General features: G+C 41.8%; 1 protein-coding gene and 1 long non-coding RNA gene across 2 annotated transcripts in view; both read right to left on the bottom strand.

Annotated features, from left to right (window-relative positions):
* Positions 1-27,175, bottom strand: part of LOC144827650 (TRPM8 channel-associated factor homolog) — a 340,419-nt gene that overhangs the window by 32,148 nt on the left and 281,096 nt on the right. The window contains exon 6 of the mRNA XM_078685891.1: positions 21,322-21,659. Within this exon, the coding sequence (XP_078542017.1) occupies positions 21,322-21,659 (338 nt within the window). The remainder of the gene's footprint in view (positions 1-21,321; positions 21,660-27,175) is intronic.
* Positions 24,236-24,672, bottom strand: LOC144827649 (uncharacterized). Its single transcript, XR_013610287.1, has 3 exons — positions 24,605-24,672; positions 24,449-24,513; positions 24,236-24,354 (listed from the first exon to the last, which is right to left on the bottom strand). It is a non-coding gene; the product is annotated as an uncharacterized LOC144827649 (long non-coding RNA).

Genomic DNA, 27,175 nt, shown 5'->3' with positions numbered 1-27,175 from the left:
TTTAAAAAAATGATCAAATAAATAACTTGACAAATAGTAAATATTATAAATTCATCAAATATTGAATATAAATCCCAGAAGTATGGAACACATAAAGCAACTACGTATATACCACGACCAAGACATATATTAATTGTTTTGCTTAATAGAAAGATACATCAGCGAGGGAACACAGATGAAAGAAGTGAAAAGAAAAAGAAGAAAAAGAAATAGAGAAGAGGAAGAAGGGTAGAAAAGATGGGAACGGACAACTGCTACATCTCTAAGAAAATAAATTAAGAGATTGAATCAAAGGGATATTGAGCTATCTATCCCTGAGAAGACAAATTTATATAATCCTCCAAAGGCCGCCAAACAATATTAGCAATTGCAAGTTAGTAATGCTTCTTTTCAACAAAAGTATAGGCTCCACGTAGAATTAAACCCATGCCCACCAGGTATGATAAGACAGAAGAGGGAAATATTTCCATTCCTTAATTATATTTTTAACAGCAATGGATAAGAGTAAATCTAAGAGCTCCAAATCCATGTTGTCAAGGGTAAAGAAGTAACTGTAGCCCATGGCCCTAGCAAAATCATAGGTAAAGAGAGAACTATAGATGTATTAAAAATGAGTGATAAATGTTTCTGTATCAGGCCCCAGAAAGTGTTTAATAATGTACATTAAAAAAACATATGTTGATGGGTGCCTGGTACTAAATCGCAATTCCAACAAATATCACTATCTCGTAACTTCAACTTATGTAAATGAGCAGGACTCCAATGTACAAGATTTAATGTGAAGAATTTAGATTGGATTAATGAAGGAGCAATTTTATTACATAGAGACACTTGCCCAATCAGTTGCCAAGTGTTTTGTGAAATATGTTTAAAAATCTCATCTTCAAAATGGTGAGACCATTTGACATGAGTAATTGTAGGGTGTGAAGGCAGTGGAGCAGATAAGAAAATGTACACATTTTAGAAGTGGTATGAACTGAATATATACATAGAGACGCGAATGAGACAATTACTGGATCTATAGAAGGTTAGTTTAGAGAGTTTAACCTTTAGTATAAAAAGAATAAAAATCCATGTTACTGAGATTATATTTCCTGGCTAGGAAAGAAAAAGAAAGAGGATCATGATTAGTATCATAGAGGTCTTTCACTAGTCTGATAACTTTGGCAGTCCACAAGAGAGCAATGCTAGAATCAATGTCAATGAGAAGGCAAGGTTAAAACCATAAAGATGACCATCTTAAGTTATGAATAAGTTTGGATAATTTCTTATCAATATATTTTAAAGCACTAGCCGTGTCTGATATAATACATTGAGAATGAGCTAAAACAAGTTTAGAGGCTGTGATTAAGGAAGGAGTGGAAAAAAGAGCGAATAACTCTCGTACAATACGAATCCAAGGAGGTATATGTTGGGCATCAGGTAAGAACAAAAGTGCACCTTGAGACGCCAAAAAGGAAATTTGGTATTGTTTCCAATCCGGGAGATTACAGCCACCCACAACAGAGGGTTTCCTAATGTGTTTGTAAGCAATTCTAGCTCTCTTATCATTCCATAAGAATCTTGAAGTGATTAAATCAATCTCATGAAATAAAGAAGAGGAAAGCTTGATAAGAAGCGTAGAAGAAAAATTAACGATCTGTGTTATCATAATTTTAAGATTTTGTAATCTACCCCACCAGGAAATATATTTAGGAGACCAGGAGGACAAAAGATCCTTAACTTTAGTTATGATATGAGATTCATTATAAGTGATGGTATCTGGAAGACATAACCAGATCCCTGGATATTTAATACAAGTAGATTGCCATATAAAACCTGAATTACCCATGTGAGAAGGAAAACACAAAGGGTTTAGAGGGAACAATTCAGTTTTCTCTATTTTAAGAGTATAACCAAAGATGACCGAGACATCACTAATAATATTAGAGATAGCAGGGATCGCTGACTCAACATCTTCCGAAAAAATCAATACTTCGTCCGCGTAAGCAGCCAGTTTAGGTGTATACGAACCAAATTGGGAACCTTTAATATCCAGGTTCAGATTAGGTAAACAAAGAAGTGGGTCAATGGATAGGAGAAAAAGAAGGGGAGAGATAGGGCATCCTTGTCTAGTGTCCTGGCAAAGATAAAAAAAAGACGATGTTGTACCAAGTTGTACCAAGGTTATGAGATTCTAACACTACTTGTAGAAAAGCTAAGAAACTTTATCAAAAGCCTTTTCAGCATCAAGGGCAATCACAGGCGAAGATAATGAAGAAAGTTTTGCTTTTTCTAAAATATGACTAAAAGTACGGATGTTGTCTCTGGCAAGCCTACTCTTGACAAAACCTGTTTGGGAATCATGGATAAGATTAGGAATATGACTTTCTAAAATGTTTTGCTAAGATTTTAGCAAATATTTTTGATTCCATATTTAATCAAATAATGGGGCGGAAGTTTTGGAGATCTGAATGATCTTTACCTTCTTTTGGTATGACTACAAAATTAGCCTCAGCAGCCGTACCTGAAACCTAGTCAGAGACAACATAGTTATCGAAAATCTTCTTAAGATAATTCATTATTGAAGAAGTAAATGTTTTATAAAAGGCAATAGGAAACCCATCTGGTACGGGAGCTTTCCCAGAATGTGTAGCCTTAATAGCTTGAATAAACTCATCAGTATCAATTGGTTTTCTCAGCTCGATCATATCGGCATGCGAAATAGTATTAGTAGGGAGTAAATTAAGAAACTTTAGGCAGGCACTCTTGGTACATGGATCCTGCGGGGCATACAGATTTTCATAGAATTCTCATAAGACCCCAAGGATTTCTTGGGTATGAAACTTTTTCGAGCCAGTTTTATCAGTAATATGAGTAATATGGGTAGCATTGGTATTCCTATTCTGCTATTTTAGAGTAGCTGCTAACATCTTACCAGCTCAATTCAGAAACAGGATTTTTGAGAATGTACTCCAATATAAGCTATTTGAGTGACAATGGAGTTAAAAGAGTATTTTGGATGTTTTATATCCTGCAAGAGTAGTTTGTCATTAGTATGTCTACATAACTCTTCTCTCCGTTTAATGTCATTTCCCAAAGACTGAAGAGATTATTTTAGGTCCCTATTTCTTTTGGCCATTTTTTTAATAATGTGACCCCTTATGGTACATTTAAATGCATCCCACAATACTATTGGAGAGTCGACTAAGGATTCGTTATCTTTAAAACATTTATTATTCTCGTTGTTACGTTTTTTGACCTCATCATCATCTTCTAAGATTTCTGTATTTAGATGCCAATTACAAGGGCCTTTCGTATTCGTAAGCTTGAGGGTGGTTAAAGAGACTGCAGCATGGTCAGAGACAACTAGCGGATGAATCATCACATTTATAGTATGTTTTAAGAGGGAAGCATCAACCAAGAGATAGTCAATACGAGAGAAACTAGAATACAGAGAGGAGAAAAAAGTAAAATTGCTACTCGTAGGATTATGTAATCTGCATCCAAGAGATGATGGGACACACACATATTGAGCAAATGTTTGTGTGCTGTAGGAGGCCAAAAGTTAAAGGCAGAGTGTCTATCCAAAATAGGCTCAAAAGGAAGATTAAAATCACCTCCAACGATTGTGCTTGAATTTTGTGGAATGTCAGTGAGTTTTTTTGTTATTGCACGTCAGAAAAGCTGATCATCTATAATTTAATTTAATTTAATTGTGGGTTTATATAGCGCTAGGAATCGACTCCCGGAGGAGTATCTCCGCGCTTCGACTGCTGGGGAACCCGTCCTGGCTCACCCTGAGAGATGGTCCCAGATGGGTATCTCTAAGGTGCGACCAAGCATCCCCAGTGATCTGGGGGGGCTGTTGTGAAGATGAGGCAAGCTGATGCCCAGAGTTGCCGCGTGTGGTCTCTGACTAGAGTAGGCACTGAGGCGAGAATTATCGAGTCCGCTGACCCTGGTCCACGACCCTGCCGCGTCGGGAATCGAACCCTGGTCCCGGGCCGTTCTCTGCTTACGGGTCTGCCGCCTCTAACCAGTGAGCCACACTTCTCCACTCTATAGTTGGAGCATATAAATTCATAATATATAGATCATCTGAACCATTAGTTAGGCGAGTAATTAGACATCTACCATTGGTATCATGTTCGGTTGCAACTATAGACAAACCAGAGCTTTCAGAGATAAGGGTAACAACCCCATTTCTCCCTCCAGAAAGCTTCGGAGCTTGTAACATCTAGTACCCAATCTTTGCTCATGAGAAGAGCTTGAAGTAAGACTGAATCACCAGATATCTTACAATAATGTAAAATCTTGGTCCTCTTAACAGGGTGGTTAAAACCCCTAACATTAAGGAAAACTATATTTAAGCCAGGCATTGATATGTATGGGACATAAATAGTGAATACTTCTGATAAAAGAGTACAAGGGCAGTTAAAATATACTTACAAACTAAAGGAAATGTAGTAGATGTTCCAAAAGGAAAAGAAGCAGATGTCCCAGAATTAAAGTGGAGATAAAGAGAATGGATGAAGAGTAGGAAAAAGAAAAGAGGGAACAGATGCACTTAAAAAAAATGGAGCAACATCAAAGTCTAACCCCACCAGGGGATGTCTGTAAGAGACATATTGCATGGGGAGTCAACGTGGAGGAGCAACAGCAGAGGCTATCAACAACAGTATAGACAGCTCAAGACCAAACAAGCCGCAGAGCAGCAGAACTACTATTACCTTCTCAAATGTATAAGTGTGGCACATATATCCCTTGCTTGTAACAATATTAGTAAATTATGTATATCTCTTGCTAATCAACGATAGATTATATGAGACTGAATAAATATAATATAACTGGACATCTGAAAAAAGATGACATTCCATAAACAAATAGAACATACAAAACATGCAAGTAGAACATGACTATAATAGTACATAAATACTAGCATATATTAATACAAACCCATACATAAGCTTCAATCAGATAAGATCTAAAAAGATACTCACAATATATAGGGTACTTATCCAACTGTAAAGATGTGGAGTAAAAATCTCATGAACAATACCATGTAATTGGGGTAAGTATTAAATAAAATATTAGATGTAAATGGGATGCCTATCATTCAGATAGGATCTAGAAAGGTACTCTCAATATATAGATATATATCAGTATATCATATTTATTTTATTTTTAGCAATAATATGTACCATGAGAATGAATATAATATAACTGAACATCTGATAATAGATGACATTTCATACGCAAATAGAACATATAGAACATGCAAGTAGAACATGACTACAATAACACAAATATTAGTGTATTCTTGTTTCAACCCATCCATAAGGTCCATTCAAATAGGATTTGAAAATGTACTCACAATCAATAAAGTACTTATCCGACTGTAAAGTTGCGGAGAGAAAATGTTATGAATAATATCATACAATTAAAGCAAATATTAGATAAGACATTAGAGGTAAATGAAGCAAACAACATAAAAAGCCAATTAATTAACAAACCAATCTAAACAACTATGCAGCTGTCATTCCAGTGGTAAACAATTGCGCCATCGAAGAATATATAACATGTAAATAAATACCACTGAGAAAAAGGGCACAGAAAAAAGATAAGAGGTAAAGTTAGAAATAGAAACAAAGGTTGAATACTTATCTATAACAAGGGTTTATAAAGAGACAAAATCAAGATGAATAAGAAAATAAATACATACATGCGGCCATTCAGTTAAAACAATATACCTGAAAGGAAGCATATTAACAAGGTAAACCAACAATATACAGTACCTATCTGTAGGGATGTAATCCAAAATAGAACTAAATGCAGCACATAGAAGTGCATAGTGCTGTAAGAAAACATGCAATTAGTGGAATGTGGCTAATCTAGAGTCAGAGAAACTTCAAAGTAATTACCACAAACTGTATGATAAGTTCAATATTTAGCAAAACCTACTGATATTGTGAACAAAATATAAAATAGGACCAACAGATACGTTAAATAGATGGAAAAACATTAGAAACATGTGAGGTCAATAAATACAGATCATTTGGAGCGAGAAGTACCCGGAGGAGAATCTGAGTCCATCTGAGATTCAAATTGATTATCCAAGAATGTTGAAAGATCTGAAGGTTCACAGAAAATCTGTGGACGACCTTTGAAAGTGATCCGGAATCTAGAAGGCCCAGCAAAAGAGAATGGAATGTTCATATCAGAAAGTCTTTTGCGTAAATTCAGGAAGCCTTTGCGACGGATTACAGTGTCTCTGGCAAAATCTTGTGAAATAGATATTCCGTGACCTTCCCATTGTATTGTCTTGATCTTCCTTATTTGTGCCAGAATTTGATCTGTATGTTGATGGTGTAAAGGTTTAAAAATCAAAGGACTTGGAGAAGACATAATTCTAGGTTCAAAAGTTTGGACCCCATGAGCACGTTCCATATCAAAGTCTTTATTGAAAGAGGGATTCAGGGCATTTGGGATCCAGGTAAATAAGAAATCAATCACTGAATGGGCACACTTCTCACAATCCTCCAGTAACAGGACAATACGAAGATTACTTCTGCGATTCTGATCTTCCTGCTCTGTTAGAGCTCTCCTAAATGAAGAAATGGAATGCTCCAAGTTTTGAATGTGCTTCGCTTGCTTGTTAGTAAAGTCTTCCACACTACTTATTCTCAATACTGCATTAGAAACATGTAATGCAAGATTTTTTAGGTCATTACGAATTGCAGCCATCTGTACCTGAAGCAAATCTGTATTTGCTCTAGTACTTTGTACAATATCATGGACAGTATTGAGCTTGAGAACTATAGCTTCCAAAGTTGAGGCAGACTCAGGACTACCTTTAGCTGGTGATTCCGGGGTAGGTGAGGTCTGCTTGGAGCATTTCAGATTACCCTTGGAGTCTCTGTCTTTGGTGCTAACACCCATGCCTTCCGCCATTGGATAAGGTTCTAGCAACTACAACCAGATAGCCTTATTATGGTTAGAAGGATCAGGTAAGGCAATATATTGGCATAAAAATTGGGGTGAGGAACTGCTGTGCGTAGCAAGTTACTCTCTAACACACACATGAAAAGAAGCGCAGGTTTTGTACGAGAGGAAAGACACTAGTAATAAGCCCCCAGGAAGCAAACCAACTAAAGAAAATGTGGCAAAAACAAATCAAGCGCTGACTTATAACTCGCTACTAAAAATAGAGACTATCAGCAGGCAATGTGCACATAATAAAGGAGATGACAAAGGCAGCCAATTTGTAGCGATAAGACAGGTATAATGACAGACAACTTTAAAATGCAATGTCACAGATAAAATACCCCTTAGTGGTAGGCCTGCAGTCTTGAAGGAAATGTTTGTCTCTCTTTCCCTTATTTTTTGTTAATCACACAACTGGTTTAAATTGACGAGTCTTCTTTGTAACTTGGTTGACTACAGTATAATGATGCACTGTTCCTTATATGTATTGTGAAGGAGTTTTTAACTGCAAAAACATTTCATGGAATAAGATTGTGGTTTTTTAAAAATTGTTTTTATGGTTTGTTTTAATAAAATTTGTACATTTTATACACAAAACTGTTTATGTTGATGCTAAATTGAGCTTTCTGTCCAAGACCAATATTTGGGCATATTCTCTCAGTAATCTGACCAAGGGAAACTACCGAACTTTACTGTTTACAAGTACCCTACTCCCCTGGTTTCTAAGGAGTCTCTCTCAATCCTTTTACAATTGAAGGAAATGCCAACAAAATTATTAGTCTTGTGTTTAAAAAGTATACCATACAGAGGAGTTCCTGTCAGCTGCCACTCTATTGTATGCTCTAATGGCGTCAGAAGCAAGTGCTCCCTTGACTAAAAGTTGGAAATTGGAAGACCAGTGGTCTAATATTGGAAAAGTTGATGCTCACAGTACCTTATGTTCAGCATAAGAGTTAAGCACCTGGAAAGTGCAGATAGGGAAACTCCAACTTCTAAACAGCGAGCCGTGACGTGACTGCCATATCGGGCGCCTTTTCCGATTCTCGTCACGGTCAAGAGTACCTCATGAGGAAAGACGCCCAATGAGGCACTGTAGAATATCGTTCAGCTGCCTCCCAAAGTCACAGGTCGTTCCGTCGCTGCTCAATGTCCAAGGGTGTTCAAAAATCACCCAAAAGACATCTTTAATCGAGCTTACTCACCGGTGATACTGCAGATCTCAAAGAAACGCCTCCATTTCCGTTGCATGCTTAGCCATATCCCCCCGACACAACAAGAAGTTGAACTAGTCATCATAAAGCCCGGAAAGACGTGTCCCTGGGCCAAACGAAATACCCCAGGCCATCTACAGGCAAGATCCTCACTTCTGGGCAAGTAAGTTGGCATTCCACCCATCCAACGTTCCACAACACATGCATTCTAGTTGAGCAGCAGGAAGAAATAAGATACAACACTGCCCCCCACCTTCACTCCAATGAAGTCTTCACAGAGGTCTTACCCGACACATGGTGCAGGGCAGCCATTACTACCCCGCTTCATAAGGGAGGGGATAAAAAAAGCCCAAAATATTACCATCTCATAACACTCCTAGACAATGAGGCAAAATATTGTGCACCTCTCATTCTACACGACCTAACCACCTTAGCTGATGAGAATCAATAAATCCGACTACCTCAATCTGGCTTTTGGGGAGGCTCTGATACCATGATTAATATCCTAGCCCTTTCAACCATCTAGGGGCAAATGGAAAAGCAGAACCGTACCACCTATCATTGCTTTATTGATTATAAATCAGCGTTTGATTGCATAAACCGAGTGAAGTTCCGGAAGCAGCTTAGGTCTTGGAACATCCCCTCACACCTGTTTAGAATTATCAAGGACTTACACAACCACACATGGATGTGGATCAAAATCAGTGACAGCTCTTTATTATCACGAAAAATTCACACTCATTAAGGCCTTAAACAGGGGTGTGTGCTAGCCCCAGTCTTTTGAATATTTTTATGGCTGACCTCTCTCCCGCTCTTTGAAGAAATGAATAGCCATGCCTCCTCCCCCTTCCCCCCCAGGCCAGACAACTTCATGCTGAATCATCTTTTACATGCTGATGATATAGTACTATGCAGCTTAGCTACGTTTGGCCTCCAGAGACATATTAACATGCTGCTCCAGCACGCAATGCAAAATGGCCTGGTCATCAACCAGAATAAAACTAAGGTGGTGATGGTCAGCAAAAAAATAAGAAAAACGTAATCTGCTATCTTGGCACTCACACATTAGATGCAGTAAAGGAAGACAAGTACTTAGGGTTCCTGCTGGATGACATAGGATTAGCCTCTAAACAGCTTCGTAGCATCCCAAATAAGGGCAAAGCTCTCATTGCTGCCTTCTCCACAGTGATTAATAACTTAAAAGGCCCTTCACTTGATCCACTGCTGAAGGTCATGGTGGCAAAAACCCTGTCTACTCTGACATACGGTAGTGAGGCGTTCTTGGTCCATGACGCACCCTCACTGCATAATTTCCAACCAAAAGTCCATTGTTATATATGTAACCTAACAAGGAACACCTCTCCCAGCCAAATCTGACTAGAGTTCGGACTCAAAAGGCAATCAATTAGTCAGCAGAGAGCTATTGTCAAGACCTGCTTCAAATTAAGACAAGCAGAAATCAACATCTTGTGGTTGGCAAGCAACAAAGAGGGTTGCAGTAACATCTTTAAAGAATTCTTGGACAAGTCATTAAAGAACTTGCATATTGAAAACCTTTGGGCATTGTCACCTTCATATAAAGTCTTCAAAAAATTAGTGAAAATAGGCCAAGGTTGATTGGTCATCAACATTTATGACAAATTAATCACAAGCCTCGTATCTAGCCTGCACTTACTCACTTAATCTGAAGCCTCTACTATGGCAGTGCAGCCTGGGCTACCCCCATCTTTAGCGAAATAACCAGCATGGAAATACACAGGGAATAGAGGGTGCCGGTTATGTGGGGCAACTGTCGAAAATCTCCTGCCCCTGACCTGCATTTGTCCAAAGCTGGCTTTGGAGAGGAGGCGCCTTCTCAAGCCCCTATTTCAAAGTAAAGGAATCAGTACATGTAGGCATGCCGTGATATTCTGTCTAGGTATAGAAAACAATGGTCCTAGACTAATTGCCTTAGGAAGGTATTCATTCAGTCAAGTGTCGATTGAATCCTAACACTGGTAGATTAAGGCATCTTAGTGCCCCACTATAGCGCAGTCCCGATGTTCAGTGTTGTACTCCTCCAGTCAAGCTATGGAGGCTTACTAAAATGCCTAAATCCACCAGTGTTAGGATTCAATCAACACTGCTGTCCTGATTACTGCCCATTGTATTTCAATACCTATTCTAATTCACCGCTACAATTATGTGGACCGCCACCTGAGGGGCTGTAACCCTGACTTTGCCTTGATACAGGTTGTCCTCCCATCCCCGTCCTGAGGAAGACCCGCTTGCAGAGGATACAAATCCTGCTCTATGCGCCAGGGTCGAAACGTCAACACTTCCCCCTTGTGGGCCTGTACCCTACTTCACCCCATCCCTACCTCTTTACAGAAGATTATATTCTGTACAACATCAAGAACGAGAAAATTACTTTTGAATCCATGAGAGACAAGCCCCATTGTAAAACTGATGCTACTGTAAACCATGAATAGTTTACTAAGGACATTACTATGTATAATTGATTCTTTTAACTACTCCCTGATTTCCCTCCCTATACATCTGTTCTATTCTCACAAGCACAATCCGTTTTCCACACTCCCCCTTGAGCAATCCTCTTTTCTGTTTTGAAACGTTCCCTACAGTGATCTGTTATAATAACTCTGAGATTAAACAGTCACTTTTGAGGCTATTTATGGTGCTTGTGTGTTTTTATGAGGATATACCTAATTGAATTGAGAAACTACTGGGGTACACTTATGATGTAACTTGAGTTCTATGTCTATCATGTTCATAGATTTTGACTTAATGAATACCTTCCTAAGGCATTACCAATACTAGTATTTGTCACCTCGTTATCTTGTAATGGTGAGATTCTGTTTAGGCCCAATGGACTCCATATCATCTTGTTTCTTCATGTAGTTCTCAAACTAATTTGAACAAAAACTGTCCAAACAAGTAAATTACTGCATCATGGCCCAGAGATCTTATTGATCAACCAGGGGCCAATCACATCCTCATTCGCACCTAAACCACTGACTTTCCGTAAGTCTCTCTCCGACCTATATGCTATCCTGGCCATGGACAAAGTCGCCAGCTGGACTCTATATCAAAAGTGGCATGACGTTAAGCTATTGAATTTGCTGTGCTATCTTTTGCCGTACATGTTTACTTTTATATTCTTGTGACTTGCACTTTACATGGATATCAGAGGGGTCACTAGTGAACAAATAAGTTTGGTTATCACTGGACTGCCCCTGTCTACTAACAGCTGATGCACGCTTGCACTTCAGCTTGCATTTATTGCTGCCCCCATAGTGACAGTGAATGAGTGATCATCTTAGTCCTTCTTGCCATTCTGGTCTCCAGAGGGGCCGCCAGTGGACTAACATGTTTAGCAATCACTGGACTGCATAACTACTAATAGCTACTGCATGCATTCACTCTAATTTATTGCTGCTTCCATAGTTACTTTGAGCGAGAGGTCCTTTTATACCTTTCTGCCAGTTGCACTTTACCTGGTCCCCTGGTCTCATGCCTTGCCATCATGGGAGAGATCCCACAGAGATGAATAGTAGCTGTATCTTATTGTCTTGATTTTTATTGCCGCTAGTCACCCTGAATGAGTGGTTTAAAAGGGTAACAGTATCACCCAAGTAACATCTTTGAAGTAATAGACCTACTCTACTGATCCCTGGTATTACAGTCAGTTTGTTTTATGATTTTTTATGATCAATTCTTGTTTGTAAGATTTTAATTAATCAAATACAAATACAGATTGATTTGATTTGAATAGGATCAAAACAAATCAAGACACTTTCCTTGTGTAGAAGGAGCTTGTATGCCTGACAGGTGGAGTAGGCCAATAGGTATGAAGGTTTAAAGTCCCAATGAAATCTCTTATAACTATCTACTAGTGCTGGAAGGGTAATTGCTTTACATTTGTATTTTAAGATAAACTTGTTTATATGCCTTAAATTAAGGATGGCTAATTATGTAATTCTCAAGGAACCTATTATTATTGATGTGGTACCATTCCTTTAACATCTCCTAGATCACAAATATTGAACTTAATGTTGAAACTCTGATTGCTGTAGAGAAGGTTTCTTGGCATGGGCAGGAGTTGAAAAGACTGTTAACATTCTTGTGTTCCAACAGGGCTTGAACCCACAGATAAAGTGATCATGCACAAGCACCTATGTATTGCCTGTGAGCTGGAAGTCTATTCTGTTTCAACCCAAGCATACAAACTGTTTCTGGTTTTTAATGCACTGACTTTTTAGAATAAAAAAAGTAGATCCGTAGAACAGCAACTTTCTCACTTTGTGTTGGGCTTTAGCTTTGAGGCCATAGTTATGCGACAAAACTGTCATTGTCTCCTGTCCTCAGATCCACCAAATCAGCTGCCACTCTTGATTAGTGACATCTTGTCCTTCTGTGACAGCAAGGTGCCTGGAGATTAAGAATTTTCAGCAGCCTTTGCATTCTGGCATAGCTAACAGTCTGCAGGAGGGGGGGATCAAATTAGTGCTAAGCATCCAGAATCTGATAGGAAATATATCCATGTTTTTAATAGTTTTCTGAAGTTTTGCTCTGTTGCAGATTGACGCAGGGATGGAGGCAATTTGTTCCATGCCTTGGCGCCAATGACTGCTATGGATTTTCCTCCTCTGGTCATCATCCTAAACCTGGGAACATGAAGCAGATTTGCAGTGGATGACCTGAGTGCCCTTGACGGATGGTATGGTCTAAAGTACTTACGCAGATACAGTGGGCCTTGATGGTGAAAAGCTCTGTATGTAATGATGAGAACCTTAAACAGGATGCGCGTATGTACTGGGAGCCAGTGTAAGGCGTCCAAGGCTGCCGAGGCCGAGGACTTTCTGGGCAGTCTAAGGACTAACCTGGCAGCTGCGTGCTGGACCATTTGAAGTCTGTGCAGGGCTGATTTGTTTAGCCCTGCATATAGACTGTTGCAATAATCCAGCCTGGATGTTACTAATACTACAGCGACCGTTCGTCTGGCACTCAGAGGAAGAAGGTCGAAAAACTTTCTAAGACCTCTAATGATATTGAAACAGACCCCTGCTACTTCTTTGGCTTGTTGGTTAAAAGACAAGGTGCTGTCGAATTTGATGCCCAGGTTTCGTGCAGCCTTAATAGTTTTTGGGGGGGCTTCTACTTTTTCGGGCCACCAATCTTGTGGAGAAAAACAGTTGTTAGGTCCAAAAGGCACAATCTCTGTTTTATCAGAATTACATTTTAAGTGGTTATGTGTCATCCACTCAAAAGTTGCTGCCAAGCATTCTCTTAATGTCATTTCCGCATTAGATAGATTTTTGTCCAGTATCAGGACCAACTGAGTGTCATCCGCATAGGCAATTGTGTTGATGTTAAATTAAGAAATTAGTTTTAACAGGGGGACCATATATACGTTGAACAAAGTGGGGCTCAGGCTTGAGCCCTGTGGAACCCCTGTTATCATAGTTTTTTCTTCAGAACAAAATTTGCCCAGCATGACAATCTGACGCATGTGCGCCAGGTAGTTCTTAAACCATTCGAGCACGGTTCCTGCTATGCCTGCCGTAGCTAGGTGATGTAAAAGGATAGCATGGGAAACCATGTCGAATGCTGCAGAGAGATCTAATAGGATCAGGACAGCCAACTTTCCCTGATCCAGTGCAGCACGAATGGTTTCGGTGGATGACAAAAGTGCAGATTCGGTGGAATGGTGGGTTCTGAAACCTGCTTGACATGGGTGCAAGATGTCATTTTCGTCCAAGAATGTTGTTAGTTGTTTATTGACAAATGTTTCTGTGATTTTACAAATGGCGGGAAGAAGAGAAATGGGCCTTAAGTTGGACAGGGTTGTAGGGTCTTGTATAGCCTTTTTTTGCAGTGGTCTCACTGCTGCCACCTTCCATTGTGGGGGAATCTCCCCTGATTGGAGGGACGAGTTAATGAAGGAGTTTATGCAGGGATTGACCTCATAGATTATAGATTTGAGCAATACAGGGGGGCAGGGGTCAAAAGGCGATCCTGATTTAAGGGCAGATATTCCCCGAAGGGAATCTTCTAAGCTAATGTAACTGAAGCTTTCCCATCTGGGTTGATGCAGGTTCGGGTCCATTTCATCCTCAGGCTCTTCTTTCTCAAATTGGGGAAAGTCTTTAGTGAGGATGTCTATTTTTTGGGTAAAATAATTGGCTATATCATTACACAGGGTCTGGGAGGGAGGGATCTCTTGGGTTAGAATTTCGGGCTAAGTGAAGCTATTAACGATTTTAAAAATTTCTTTTTGTTTGTTGTTTGATGCTTCAATGCGGGCGGTAAAATATTTGATTTTAGCATGGTGCGTCCCCACCCAGATGTGGGTGGGGACGTCTGTAGTGCTTGTCCCTGCAACTAGGATGAGTCTCTCCTGGGGGCCCATAGGATAGATATGATTGGGAGCTGGCTCTCAAAGAGTTTTTTTAACTGTGCTCAAAGACTGTGGAAATATGTGCCTTGTTTGGACCATTAGGCCTTCTTTGGCTGCTGTAGTTTATGGCTTGGAGTGTTTTGGTTAATTCTGAGATTTGCAATGGTAGAAAGAGATATGCATAAGGAATCTGTTATGGTACAGTAACAGATATAGGAATCTGTTGGGCATTATGAACACATTTTAATAAATTTTTTGAGACCAGTAGAACTGGAGATATGCAATTTTAAAGTGTCAGCTGAGTATAGCACCTAATGCACAAAGCACCACTTCCAGTCATTTGGTTGTGCTAGACCAGGGTAAAGTCACAAGTTGAGGCTGATGGCAATGGAGCATGGGCTGGATACAAGGACAAGGTTAGTACCACTAAAAAAGTTACCTTCTCAAAATTCGGCACGAGGAGTCCAGTTCAGGGCGGAGGAGGCCGTGTGAAGGGCATCGTGGGTGCTGTAGCTTGAAGAGCAGGCCTAGCATCACAGATGCTTGTCGCTTTAACAAGGAAATACGGTTGGGCGTCTCAGATAGTTCTTGCTGGATCTTCGAGTTGCCAGTCCCTGTGGATTGTCACTGCTGTAGCGTGAATTGAAGATCTTGCATTGCTGGTGGTCGCAGGCAGCACAGTTTCAGCATGAACGGGGACATTCATGACCAAAACCTCAGGATTTCTCCCTTTCTTTCAGAGGAGTGTACTCTGATGCCAGCCAAGGGCCCAGGGATGGCACCTCTTGGGGATCAGGGACTCACTATAGCAGAGGCCAGCAGGGCTCAGGCAGGTCCAGGCAGGTCAGCTGGGCTGTTGCAGGGAGGCCTCTGGAGCTTGCTGTGTCTCAGTAGGTCAGAACAAGAGGTCAATCAACTGACCTTTGGAGTCACTCAAGTCTTCTTGGGAACAATAAGATTTTCCTATCTCTTTCAAAGAGCAAGGAAGGCCTTGAGCAGCAGAGCAGTCACCTGGAGAAGAAGTGAGGCCTCAAGAAGCAGGGCAGTGGTCTGGTAGCTGTAGGGCAGTCCTCTGCGAAAGAAGGCAGACCTCAAGCAGCAGGGCAGTCCTCTGAGTACAAGGGAGTCCTTTTGAATTCTTCCACAGGATCAGGAGTGAATTGAACAGTGGGTCTGAGGGTCTTATTTTTATATGTGGTGCTAGCTTTGAAGTGGAAGAAACTTCTGGAGTTTCCTCCCCTCCATAGATAATTCTGAAATTACCTTTCTTCCTGCCCAGGAAATGTAAGGGGGTCAGGGAACAGTTCTGCCCCGCACATCCAGGCAGGGTCGCACATTCTGACAACACCTATTCCCTGTTGTCTCACTGTCTCTAAAGAATACACAAAGGCCAACTGCTATGCTGATCAAAGTCCTATTGCCCAGGACACAAGCTGCAGGCACTTAGGGCATCATTAGCATAGTGTATAACGAACACTCCTTCTCGAAAATTCTATCCTCCCTAAACCCGAACAACCACTTCATTGACCCACTCCCCACTAACTGCCTAGCTGCCGCAGCTCAATCCACCATTCCTAGTTGGACTGCAATAATTAACGCCTCCTTTCTACAGGGGTCGATACCTGATTCTCTGAAAGCCGGCCAAATCTTCCCCATCCTAAAAAAAAGCTGCTGGATCCTGCTTCACCTGACAAATTTAGACCTATATCTAATATGCCACTCTTAGCTAAAGTTCTGGAGAAATGTGTGCAACAGCAGCTGAGTCAACACATCACCAACTTCCACCCACTAGATGACTTCAATCTGGATTCAGGCCTGGGCACAGCACTGAAACCACCATTCTTCACATCTTGGATGATGCCCTTTGAGCCCTTGACCAAGGCAAAACCTGTCTCCTTATCCTCCTAGATCTATCCTCGGCTTTCGTTACGGTCAACCATGAAACACTACTTGAACGCCTCAAATTCAGGATGGGACTGGATGGCCCTGTTCTTGAATGGTTTAGGTCCTTCCTCCAAAACCGGTCACAGAGATTCCTAATTAACGGTAACCTGTCCTCTCCCTCTCCGATCACGGTTGGAGTCCCCCAAGTATCAACCCTGTCCCCCACCCTCTTCAAACTTTTCCTCAAAACGCTAGTCAAAGTTCAACGCACCGCAAATATCTCCTACCACTTGTGTGCTGACGACACCCAGATTTACATAAAAATCTCTTTTTCTGAGGAGATTCTCTACCAGAATGAGGCCTTGAAATTGACTGTCCAATGGCTCACCTTTAACCAGCTCAAACGTAACGCAAAAAAAACTGAATTTCTCCTAATTTCCCCACCCAATACCAACCCTGACATTCAGGAATGGATCAAGGCGATCACAGCTTTAAACTGCCTACCAACCATAGTGGACTCTACCAAATCCCTTGGTGTAACCCTTGACTGAAGTTTGAACATGCATGACCACATCAACTCGATGGCCAAACCAGCCATATTTCACCTGAGCTACCTAAGGAAATTGAAACCTTTCCTGGACACTCCTGACCTAAAAATGGTAGTCCAGGCACTTGTCATCTCTAGACTGGAATATGGCTGCTCTACCCTCAGGTTTACCCAAGACCTCCTAGCGCCACAAAAAGCATGTCTCAATGCGGCCACAGACAAGTAACAGGCTCAAGGAAATTGAATCATATTCCTCCACACCTGGAAGTTCTGAACTGGCTTCCTCTTGAGGCCAGAATCCAACTTAAATTGGCATGTATCATGTGCAAGACCCTATACTCAAAATCTCTGGCATTTCTTGCCCAGAAACTCATGATATCCGGAGGAGCCAGAAACTCCTGTTCCGCCAGAGACCTTTTGCTCCATCCAGCACACTTGCTGAAAATAAACGTACAATCAGGCCTTTTCCTGGGGCCGCACCAAAAATATGGAACTCACTCCCGACCGGCATTTGATGAACTCCATCTCTGGTACGCTTTAAAAAGGATAACAAAAACTTCCTAATCGGCAAATTCCTCTCCTATTGACTTGAAATCACCTCAGTGACCTTGTCCCGCTTCCATTTACTTCCGACCACTACCTCTCATTGAGCCTATCCTGTTGCCATCCACCCGGCTCCTCCGGGCACCCCCCCTGGGATCTGTGACCATCTGTTTCTCGTAAAATGTATTTTCCTGTGTTTATCCCAAATATATCCACCATCCTCCTCGAAGTCTCTTGTATACATCTTGTGAATCCTGTAAAGCGCTCTGATACCCTAAAAGGTCAAGTTTATGCTCTATAAAACACAAATAATATATTTTGTCCAAACGTTTAGGGCATACCCTAGTAGTGGCTTATATGTATTAAAAACCAAGATTTAGGCATGGCGGAAGGTATATTTTGCCAGGTTGAAAAGGGCAGTGTTAGAATTGGGGGTCTCTGGTTGGCGCAAGTATTCACTTGTGACAAGCAGGGACCCTCTCCTCTAAGTCAGGGCGAAGGATGACCCCTTAGAATTACCCTTGCTCACCCTCTAGGTACGTGGCGTGAGCAGCCAAGGCTATTCTCCAGGCGTTGTAATAACACACACAGTAAACATACCAATCCCCCCACAAATGGACACCAGGCTGAAGTTATATAAAAATACGTCTTCTTTATGTAAAAATATATATATACAGGCAAGTATTTATCACAAGACCATCAATAACGTATTTTAAGTGGGCCACAATACTTTTTAAATCAAGGTTCCTTTAGAATAGTTCAAAACAGGTTTAGTCTCTTTGGCAAATGTGATACTCCTTTTACAAATACTTCTTCTGTATTTTTTGGTACATTAGGCCAGTCTTAGGCCAGCTGGACGCTTTGTAGCGCTTCTGAATGCTTTAAACGGGTGAAATCGGCAGCCCCTACCAATAATCACGCATCTCGCGTGAGAAACGTACCCGAGGCCCTACCAACTCTCACGCATCTCGCGTGAGTCGGCGTACGCGGCGTACAGCTTCAAGGAAATGCAAAACAATGGTACGAGCCGTACCCAGCTTGTGCGGCTCGTACTGCGGGGTGATTGCAGCGTACTGGGCACTTTTCAGAAGCCCGAGGCATAGCAAGGCAGAACCCTGGTACGAGCCGTACTCTTCTTGTGCGGCTCGTACTGCGAGGGGGGGGTTCAAAGTACTGGGCCCTTTTCAGAGGGCTAGGGGCGCAGATTGGCAAAGCGCTCGATTTCTCTTAGCAACAAGCGCACTGTTTGGTTCTGTGGGGCACAGCAGGCAATACGACGCGCACAGCTAGATAACGGGGAAATAAAGCGTTGCGGGCCCCAAGCCCATTGTGCTAGCGCCGTATCACCATACTGCAGTTCTTTTTCTGGGAGAGTCATACACGGGGAGTGCGACTCGTTTCTTGGCTGCGTCCTCGGATCTCTCCTTTCAGCGCGTGTGTGCGCTCAGGCGGGCGCGGCCCACGACCTCGGTACAGATGGTACTGGGGTCTCCCAACAGGGGGGCGGCGGGGCCTGCAAACTCCTCGGGTCGGCGAGCGGGGACAGCAGGGCACGGTCCTTCGTGCGGGCTGCAGTCTCGGTGTAGGTCACCGGCCTTGAGGAAATTCCAGCGGGAGGGGCGAGTGAGCGCTCAGCGAGCTCCAGTGGCAGGCAGGGGCAGAGGAGCAGGCAGCCTGACCCGGGGGCAGAGAGCGACTCCAAGGAGTGAGGCTCTCACGGGTAAAGGGCAGGCGAGCTCCCGAGTGCCACAGCCCTAGGAGGGGGCGATGAGGGGCGCAGACTCAACTCCGGCGGGAGGCACACACGGCTGGCAGATAGAAACGAGCGAAGACACAATGAACCCACTGGTCCTGGGGTTCAGTTCAGGGGGCAAGCTCAGTCAAGCCCTTGGAAAAAGTTTCTAGCACAAGTCAGCAAAGTCTTTTCAGCAAGTCTTTTCCTCTCCTTCCTCAGCAAGGCAAGCAGCAGGCCAGTCCTTCTAGCGTCTTCTTCTCCTTCTAGTTGGGCAGAGGTTTGTTGTGGGAAACGGGATTCTGATTTACAAGGAGCAGGGCTCCTACTTTTATACAGCATTTTCTTTGTTCTTGCAGGCCAGGGGGCCTCTGCATAACTTCTTTCAGTCTCTGAGCACTTTTTTGGGTGTACTCTGGTTACTGCTTTCAGTGGGAGGGGCAGGCACATCAGACGCTCCACAGGAGGTGGAGCCAGCATGGTGTGGACAGGGGGTAGCCAGGAGTACCTTGTTCACAGTGCTTCGCCTTTCCTGGGCCAGGTGTCGGGCTGAGTCATCAGTCACTCCCCAGGGGGCGGAGCCAGCATTGTGGTGGCAGAGCACAGCCCTATTCAGAGTCCAGGGACACTCCCTCCTCCCACTAAGGTGTAATCCTGACATTCACCACCTGTCATCCCCCAGCCCTGTCACTCACATATCCCAGACAGTCAGATACAGATCCTAGCAGAGGCGGGCTGAAATGGTTAGGTAAGCAAATGCTAGCTTTCTAAAAGTAGCATTTGCAAACACAGAATATTAAAATAAACTTTACTAAAAGAAGTATTGTATTATTCTGAGTTCAGGCATACTAAACTTGACTTTCTACCATGTTCCCTGAGCCTGCTGGGATTATAGAGTGTAATAATTTCTGTAGCCCATCTTGGCCTAAGAGAACAGGTAGCCTTACAATAGTGAAAAAAGAATTTGGCTGTAATTCACTATTAGGACATGCCACATACATCAGAGCATGTCCTACCTTACACTTACAATGCACCCTGCCCTTGGGCCTACCATAGGGGTGACTAATATGAAGTTAAGGGAAGGTTTAGAGACTGGAAAGTGTGTGCACTTGCCCAGTCAGCATGACAGTACCGGACTGCACCCAGGTTCTGCAATGGCAGACCCTAGACACATTTTAACAGGCTGCTTCTGTGGGTGGCGCAACCAGCTCTGCAGGCCCACTAGCAGTATTGGCGTTCACAAGCCCTGGCACTCCTGGTGCACTTTACCGGGGACTGACAGTACATCCAATGAACCAATCATGGAAATCAATCACATTTACATTTTGCACAGGGAGAGCATATGCACTTTAGCACTGGTCAGCAGTGGTAAAGTGCCCAGAGTCATTAAACCAACAAAAACAGGTCAGGTAGAATATTGGAGGAAGGCAAAAAGTTCAGGGATGAACCTGCCAAGAGGGCCAAGTCCAACAGGCAGTTTAAAATGACTTCCATGGTGCAATGGTATTCCTGAGATTTGTTTTAACAGGCTCCTTAAGTGGGTGGCACAATAATTGCTGCAAACCCACTGATAGTGTTTACATTTACAGGTCCTGGGTGCATGCGCCATTTTACTAGGGACTTATACGTACATTAAATGTGGCAATTGTGTGTAAGCCAAATTTTCATTGTTTAGAAGAGTGAGCACTGTAGCACTGGTTAGCAGTGGTGAAGTGCACAGAGTCCTAAGGGCAACAAAAACAAGTTCAGCAAAAAAGAGGGGGGAAAGCAAAGCTTTTGTGGAAAGACCACCCAAAGGGCACATACTAAAGAATATTTGTGTGAGTCTGGAAAGGCAGCATGGTTAGATAAAAAGGTTTTAAACCTCCTTTAGAGGAAATAAACTCTAAAAAATGTAATTCGGGGCCTGGAATGACATAATTCAATGGTGTAGCAGTGCGAAATTAAAAGCAGAAAGTATGAGGCGAAAAGCAAGTATGGAGAGTGATATCTACAAGAAGAATGTTATTCCTTGATTCGTCATTAATGGCTGTAACATCACCTGCAGGTAGGTCTCCAGGCAGGTTGCCTCATGCCAGTTCTCCAGCCTTGATCCGTTCTCTAGGTAGCGTATGGTTCTGGCCCTTCTCTCTTCGTCTTGGAGGTTTGGGTGAGCCTTGTTCCTGCTGATATTCAGCACCTTCTCATGCACATACACTGTCCACATATTACACATGGCTTCGAAGGTGTGAGGCATGATTTGCCATTCACTACGCTGTTGGTTGTGTCCTAACTCATGGATGGGGCCCCATAGGCCCTTTGATAAAATTGATTTGGCATCAACCAGACTTTTAGCAGACTGCACATGACACATTATTGGATATCCTGAATGCATCCAACCTAAAAGAAAGACAAACGTGCGAGATCTTTGTAAAACATTTACAAGTACAAAGGGACAATTTTGAGAGAAAGCAAAAGAAAACATTACAAATTAGGAATTCCTATTGGTACTGACCCTGTGGTTCAAATTCACACAGATTTGTTTCACAAAATGAGTGACTTGTGGTTTAACAGACGCAGCCTATTGTCTACTTTGGAAACCCTTTGGCGTCAATGAATATTTTCCACTGACAGCAGATTTGGATAGAAAAATATATCAACAAACTCAGCGTTGGTGAAAGCCTCACCCTGGCAGGACCAACTGTCACACCTATCACTGCTGTATACATATGGGCCACAAGTTTTTGGATTTGAAAAACAGATGTACTCCGCTGCTTCACTATTCTTGAGTAAGAAACTACATGTACGCTGAGTTTTATTAACTTAATTTAAAAACATCATGATTGAAAGATGTACCCTTCAATATAAAGTTTACAAGCAACACATTTGATAATAATTCAATACAAGACACACAGAGCCACTTACAAGATGCCAGATTTAGTAGTAGTGTTAGAGCAGATTTATTATTTATAATTATTGTTAATTTGCTTGTGATTAAGTTAGCATAACAAGGCTGCAAAATAAAATCACTGGGACTTTCTTTGCCTACAATGATGGCTAAAGACAATGTGGCTTTAAAAGTTACGAGGAAAGTTTCCTATGTGCATGTTTTCTCCTGTGTTTAATTTTCATGGAATAGTCAAAATAGGATTAATTCTGTGGTGAAGTTTACGAACTGCATCTAACCTGTGCTTCATGTGTAAGTTGTTCCTGTAGTGTTGCAAATAATCAAGGCTGTTTCTGTTTGCAGTCACAACTTTTTGTTTAGTCATTTAAATGTTTTATTGTTTAACAGTGAAATGTCATTTTCCCTGCATGTAGGGTAAATTAGATAATTAATTATTTAATGTTTAGGCAGTCTTTAGAATAGCTGTTTTATGTAACACAATTTCTATGATATTGATTAGCTTATGTCATCTAACTTTTTTAGTTTAGCTCATGTTGCAACTACACGCCATACGAGGAGCGTGGTCTTCTACTCCTCTAAACCTATAAAAAGTGCATATTCTGGGGTTGTGTGCCAGACCTTTCCTTGTTTCCATACCAGCAGTCTCTATGTTAGACTGTTTTTTGATTTTGTACTTAGAATATTTTTTGATTCTACCTATTGATTTATTTCTGGTGATTGCCCTTTTATTGAAACTTCTCGCTTATTATGAATTATATTGATAGAGGTTTTTGTTTTCTATGATGGTTCTTAATTGGTTTGTTCTTTGAATATTGTCCTGCGTAGATTTTTGCCTTGCTCCAATATGAAAAAACGAAAACAGGATGCCAGAGCTGATGTAATAATTTAAACAAACAATGTGCTGACCAGAACCTGAAAAGAAAATTCAAGAACGGGAATTGCTACTTAATAGCTTTTTATTTCAATTTTTTAGAAAAGCGGATTTATGTTTTTTCAAACGATCAAAAAGAACATATTCAAAAAAGGACACGTACAAATGGGAGGACTAAATGTTTGTCTTCAATCATTCGTTATTACAGACATATCACAGGCATTCAACAAACTTTCACACCATTCAGGGAAGGGACTATAGAAACATACATTATAATCTTAAGAAATATATATTTACAATTTCTACTTCACAAAAGAACATAATGCCACGCTCTGCAAACACAGTTTTGTAATAATAGTGAAAAAAAGACTTTTTTTCAGGTGTACATTCGTCTTAGATAAATTCTAACTTTCAACGTATGATTATTCGTAATGTACAAGCGGCATGGAGAAATTAATTAAATGACCAAGCCGTTTTTGCAGATATATTGTGGCAGGAAGCCTACGCGTTTCGAATCCCAATTGTTCTCTTAGGATTCTCCTCAGGGCCTCGAATAGTATCTAAACAGGGCAGAGAAAAAGATAAAACACGAAAAATAAATTAATAAATCATAAATACTGGATGACAACCAGAACAACAAATAAACAGATCAGGATTCGCCTTTTGCTCATAACATGTATCTAGACCAACTATCAGGAAACCTAGCTCGGCCAACCCACCCACACACTCTGTGGCTTACCAATAAGTGAAAACGTCAGGATGGTGGAGGAGGGTCGTACGTTGTAATCACGGAACCGTATCTAAAGGGTGGAAGAACATATCTCAAATGATTTTGTCAAAGAGTTAGGTGCAATCTGAGAAACCCACAACACGTTGTTGATACTTGCCTTCATGAAGCGTTATGCTGCTTGGAGTGTTCAAATTAAAAACCAGGACGGTGGGTGGTGGATGAATGCGGTCGGGATACAGATATCTGCCAATTTGAAAGGAAAGAGGTTTTTTTTTTGTTAGGGCATGCCTCTGTTTAGGTTTGGACGGAGAGCGGAAAACCGTACCTAAGCACCGGAGTTACAATTAAGAAAACCGCTTGCGGGTATTTAAAGCCGATGTCACACTACGTGCCTAAGGCAGGGATTTTGACACTAAACTGCACTGGTTAGCGTCGGGCTCTAACTAGATGGCAGAGCGTTCTCTTACCTAGATCGAATTTAGACTGCTGCTGACAGTCTAGCAGAAACAATCCTGAAGACACTTTTATTTTGTTCGTGCACGGGAGCGGTAGGTCGGGGGTCGGAGTACAGACGTCCTTTAGATTCCTAAAAAGGGTTACAGAACTGTTTTAAAAGAATGGAAGTGTGCTACACGGGGGTTGCCGTGACTTTATTATGCCTTTTCAATTCGGAAACTCACCGTAATGTATACGGACTCCTAGCTTACTGGATCAGTTTAAACTACTGGCGGCGCCATGTCGATAACTGAAAACAATTATAAAAAGACACATCTTAGTGTGTACACTGTTATTGACATATCGACGTGGATCGTAGCTAGCTGAATCTCAGTACTTACTTTGGTATCATGGAGAAGGACGTGAATCCGCTCGCGTCTATGTCGGCACTACCTCTGGGCACATGCGCATAGCAGGCCCAGGCGAGACACTGTCAGGTTTTTAAAGGGGCATGACGGAAGGCAAACCACCGACTCCTTAAAGGAATACCGCACATTAAATCATAATACCGCGTCTTCGTGGGACTCAGTCCCCTCAGGGGCTGCAGTCTTCCCCCTAGAGGTTCATGGGCCGACCTTAGTATGCGAGACCATCATGCTTCAAATTTTAAAGTTCATTACACATAGTGCGCACCACCCCCACCTGGGGCAGACTGGAAAGCACATGGGCACGCTTACTGTTTGGGACGGCAGGAATCAATGGCTCATATTTCAAAGTGGAGTGACAACCTTGGTGGTGGTATACACTTCGTGTTTACAATTTGAAGATTTCACTCAATTCATTGAGACCAGAGATTGCCGTATCGAATTTTACAATTAAAAAGGCTTCTCGTTTGGAAAGTTGTAAATTCAGATCACCTCCACGAGGGTCCTTTTCGATTCTCGATATCACGGTCCATTTGAGATCACTAATTGTATGTTGCATTTTTGTCCAATGTTGAACCAAAGGGGCATTTTCAACTTTTTTGTTGAGTCTAGACTTGTGTTGGGAAATGCGTTGACGCACTTCTTGACTGGTTTTTCCTATATACAGTTGTTGGCACGGGCATATAATGCCATAGACTACAAACTTAGTCTTACAGTTACTGAAAGTGTTGTGTTTCCAGTAGATCCCATTATGCTGAAATAGAGAACCTTCAACCGTAGATTCACAACAAAGGCAAGTTCCACATTTGTGGTGTCCAGTTATGGGAGGCAGTCTCATCATTTGACGCAATGTAGGCGGTTTTGAAGCAGGCATGGCTGCACGGACAATGTAGTTGGCAATATTGTTTTCCTTTTTAAAGGCAAACAAGGGTAGATCTCTAAGGCTCTCGTCTAAGTTCTTGACTAGGTGCCAATTTTGTCCAATGATCCGTTTTAGCTGGTTTGCGTTAGGGCAAAAAGTAGTGACACATACCTGTCGCTTCACATTAGCTTTTACTTTTCGTTCCAGTAATGTTTCCCGTGGGGTCCATCTAGCTCTCTTCATGCAATTTTTTACTAACTTTTTGGGGTAACCCCTATCGCATAACTTTGATATCAAATTGTCAGCATGATGATTGAAGTCTTCCTTAAACGTGCAGTTCCGGCGGACTCGCAAGAACTGCCCGTAAGGGAGATTTTCTTTGAGGCTTCTGGGGTGGTTACTGTTGAACATTAGAGATTTATTACGATCAGTTGGTTTTACAAATAATGTGGTAGCCAGTTTGCCTTCTTTTGGAAAAATCTCAACATCAAGGAATGCGATTCTGCTGGTAGACTGGGTTAAGCTGAATTTTATATCAGCAGTCCTGGAATTTAGCCATTGATGGAAGGCGGTTAAGGTGTCACCATCTCCTGTCCATATCATGAACACATCATCAATAAATCGGAGCCAAGCTCCGATATATTGATGGAACGGGTTGTTAGAATGTATATAGGCATCCTCATACATAGACATGAAGAGCACTGCCAGCTCCGGCGCAAAGGGGCAGCCCATTGCTACCCCTTTAGTTTGGTAATAAAATTCTCCATTGAAACAAAAATAGTTTCTCTTAAGGGCAAATGATGCAAGCTGTACCAAGAATTCAGTTGGTACTTGCACTGGGCGGGATCTTAGATCTAAGAAGTGTGACAGGACCGCGACCGCTTCGTCCTGAGGGATCTGTGTATACAGTGATGTCACGTCTAAGGTGACTAAAATATCACTGTGTTCACGATAGTTGATGTTAGCCAATTTGTTTATGAAATCCGTTGTGTCTTGTAAGTAGGATCTCACCTGACACATAAACTCCTTTAAGAAACAATCCACGTATTTGGCAATTGGCTCAAGCAGAGAGCCACATCCTGCCACGATGGGCCTGCCTGGCGGTTGGTTTTGATCTTTATGGATTTTAGGTAATACGTAGAACATCAGGATTTTGGGGTATTTGATCTTTAAATATTCCAGCTCTTTGGGACCAACAAATCCTTGGTCAAATCCTTCCTGTATTATATTAAACAGTTCGTTTTGAAGATCTGTAGTGGGATCTTTACCTATCTTGCGGTAGCAGTTGGGGTCGTCTAGTTGCCTCATTACTTCGGTGGTGTAGTTGTCGGTGTCCCATATTACTATGGCACCGCCTTTATCGGCCTGTTTAACTATTACCGAGGTATCATTCTTTAAGTTGTTTAATGCAGTCATCTGCTTTTTGGTGGTGTTGAATTTCACAAACTTTCTTTGTTTTTCCATGGCTGAGATGGCAGAAAGGACACTTCTTTCAAAAGTAACAAGTTCTTTCGGAATTTTATTCACAGGGGGGCAGAAAGTGGATCTATTTCTCAAACCGGTCACTTCCGCCGGTTTTTGTATGGAGTTGTCACTAAAAAATAGAGTAAGCCGTAGTTTTCTGCAAAATTCAATGAACTCAGACTTCATTTTCACAAAGTCGGTTCTTTTCGAGGGTACAAAGG

This window comes from Lissotriton helveticus, chromosome 4_1 (genome assembly GCF_964261635.1).
Source record: "Lissotriton helveticus chromosome 4_1, aLisHel1.1, whole genome shotgun sequence".
NCBI classification, from domain to species: Eukaryota; Metazoa; Chordata; class Amphibia; order Caudata; family Salamandridae; genus Lissotriton; species Lissotriton helveticus.
The sequence above is the reverse complement of the archived record's forward strand: the minus strand, read 5'-3'. Positions and strand labels throughout refer to the sequence as shown.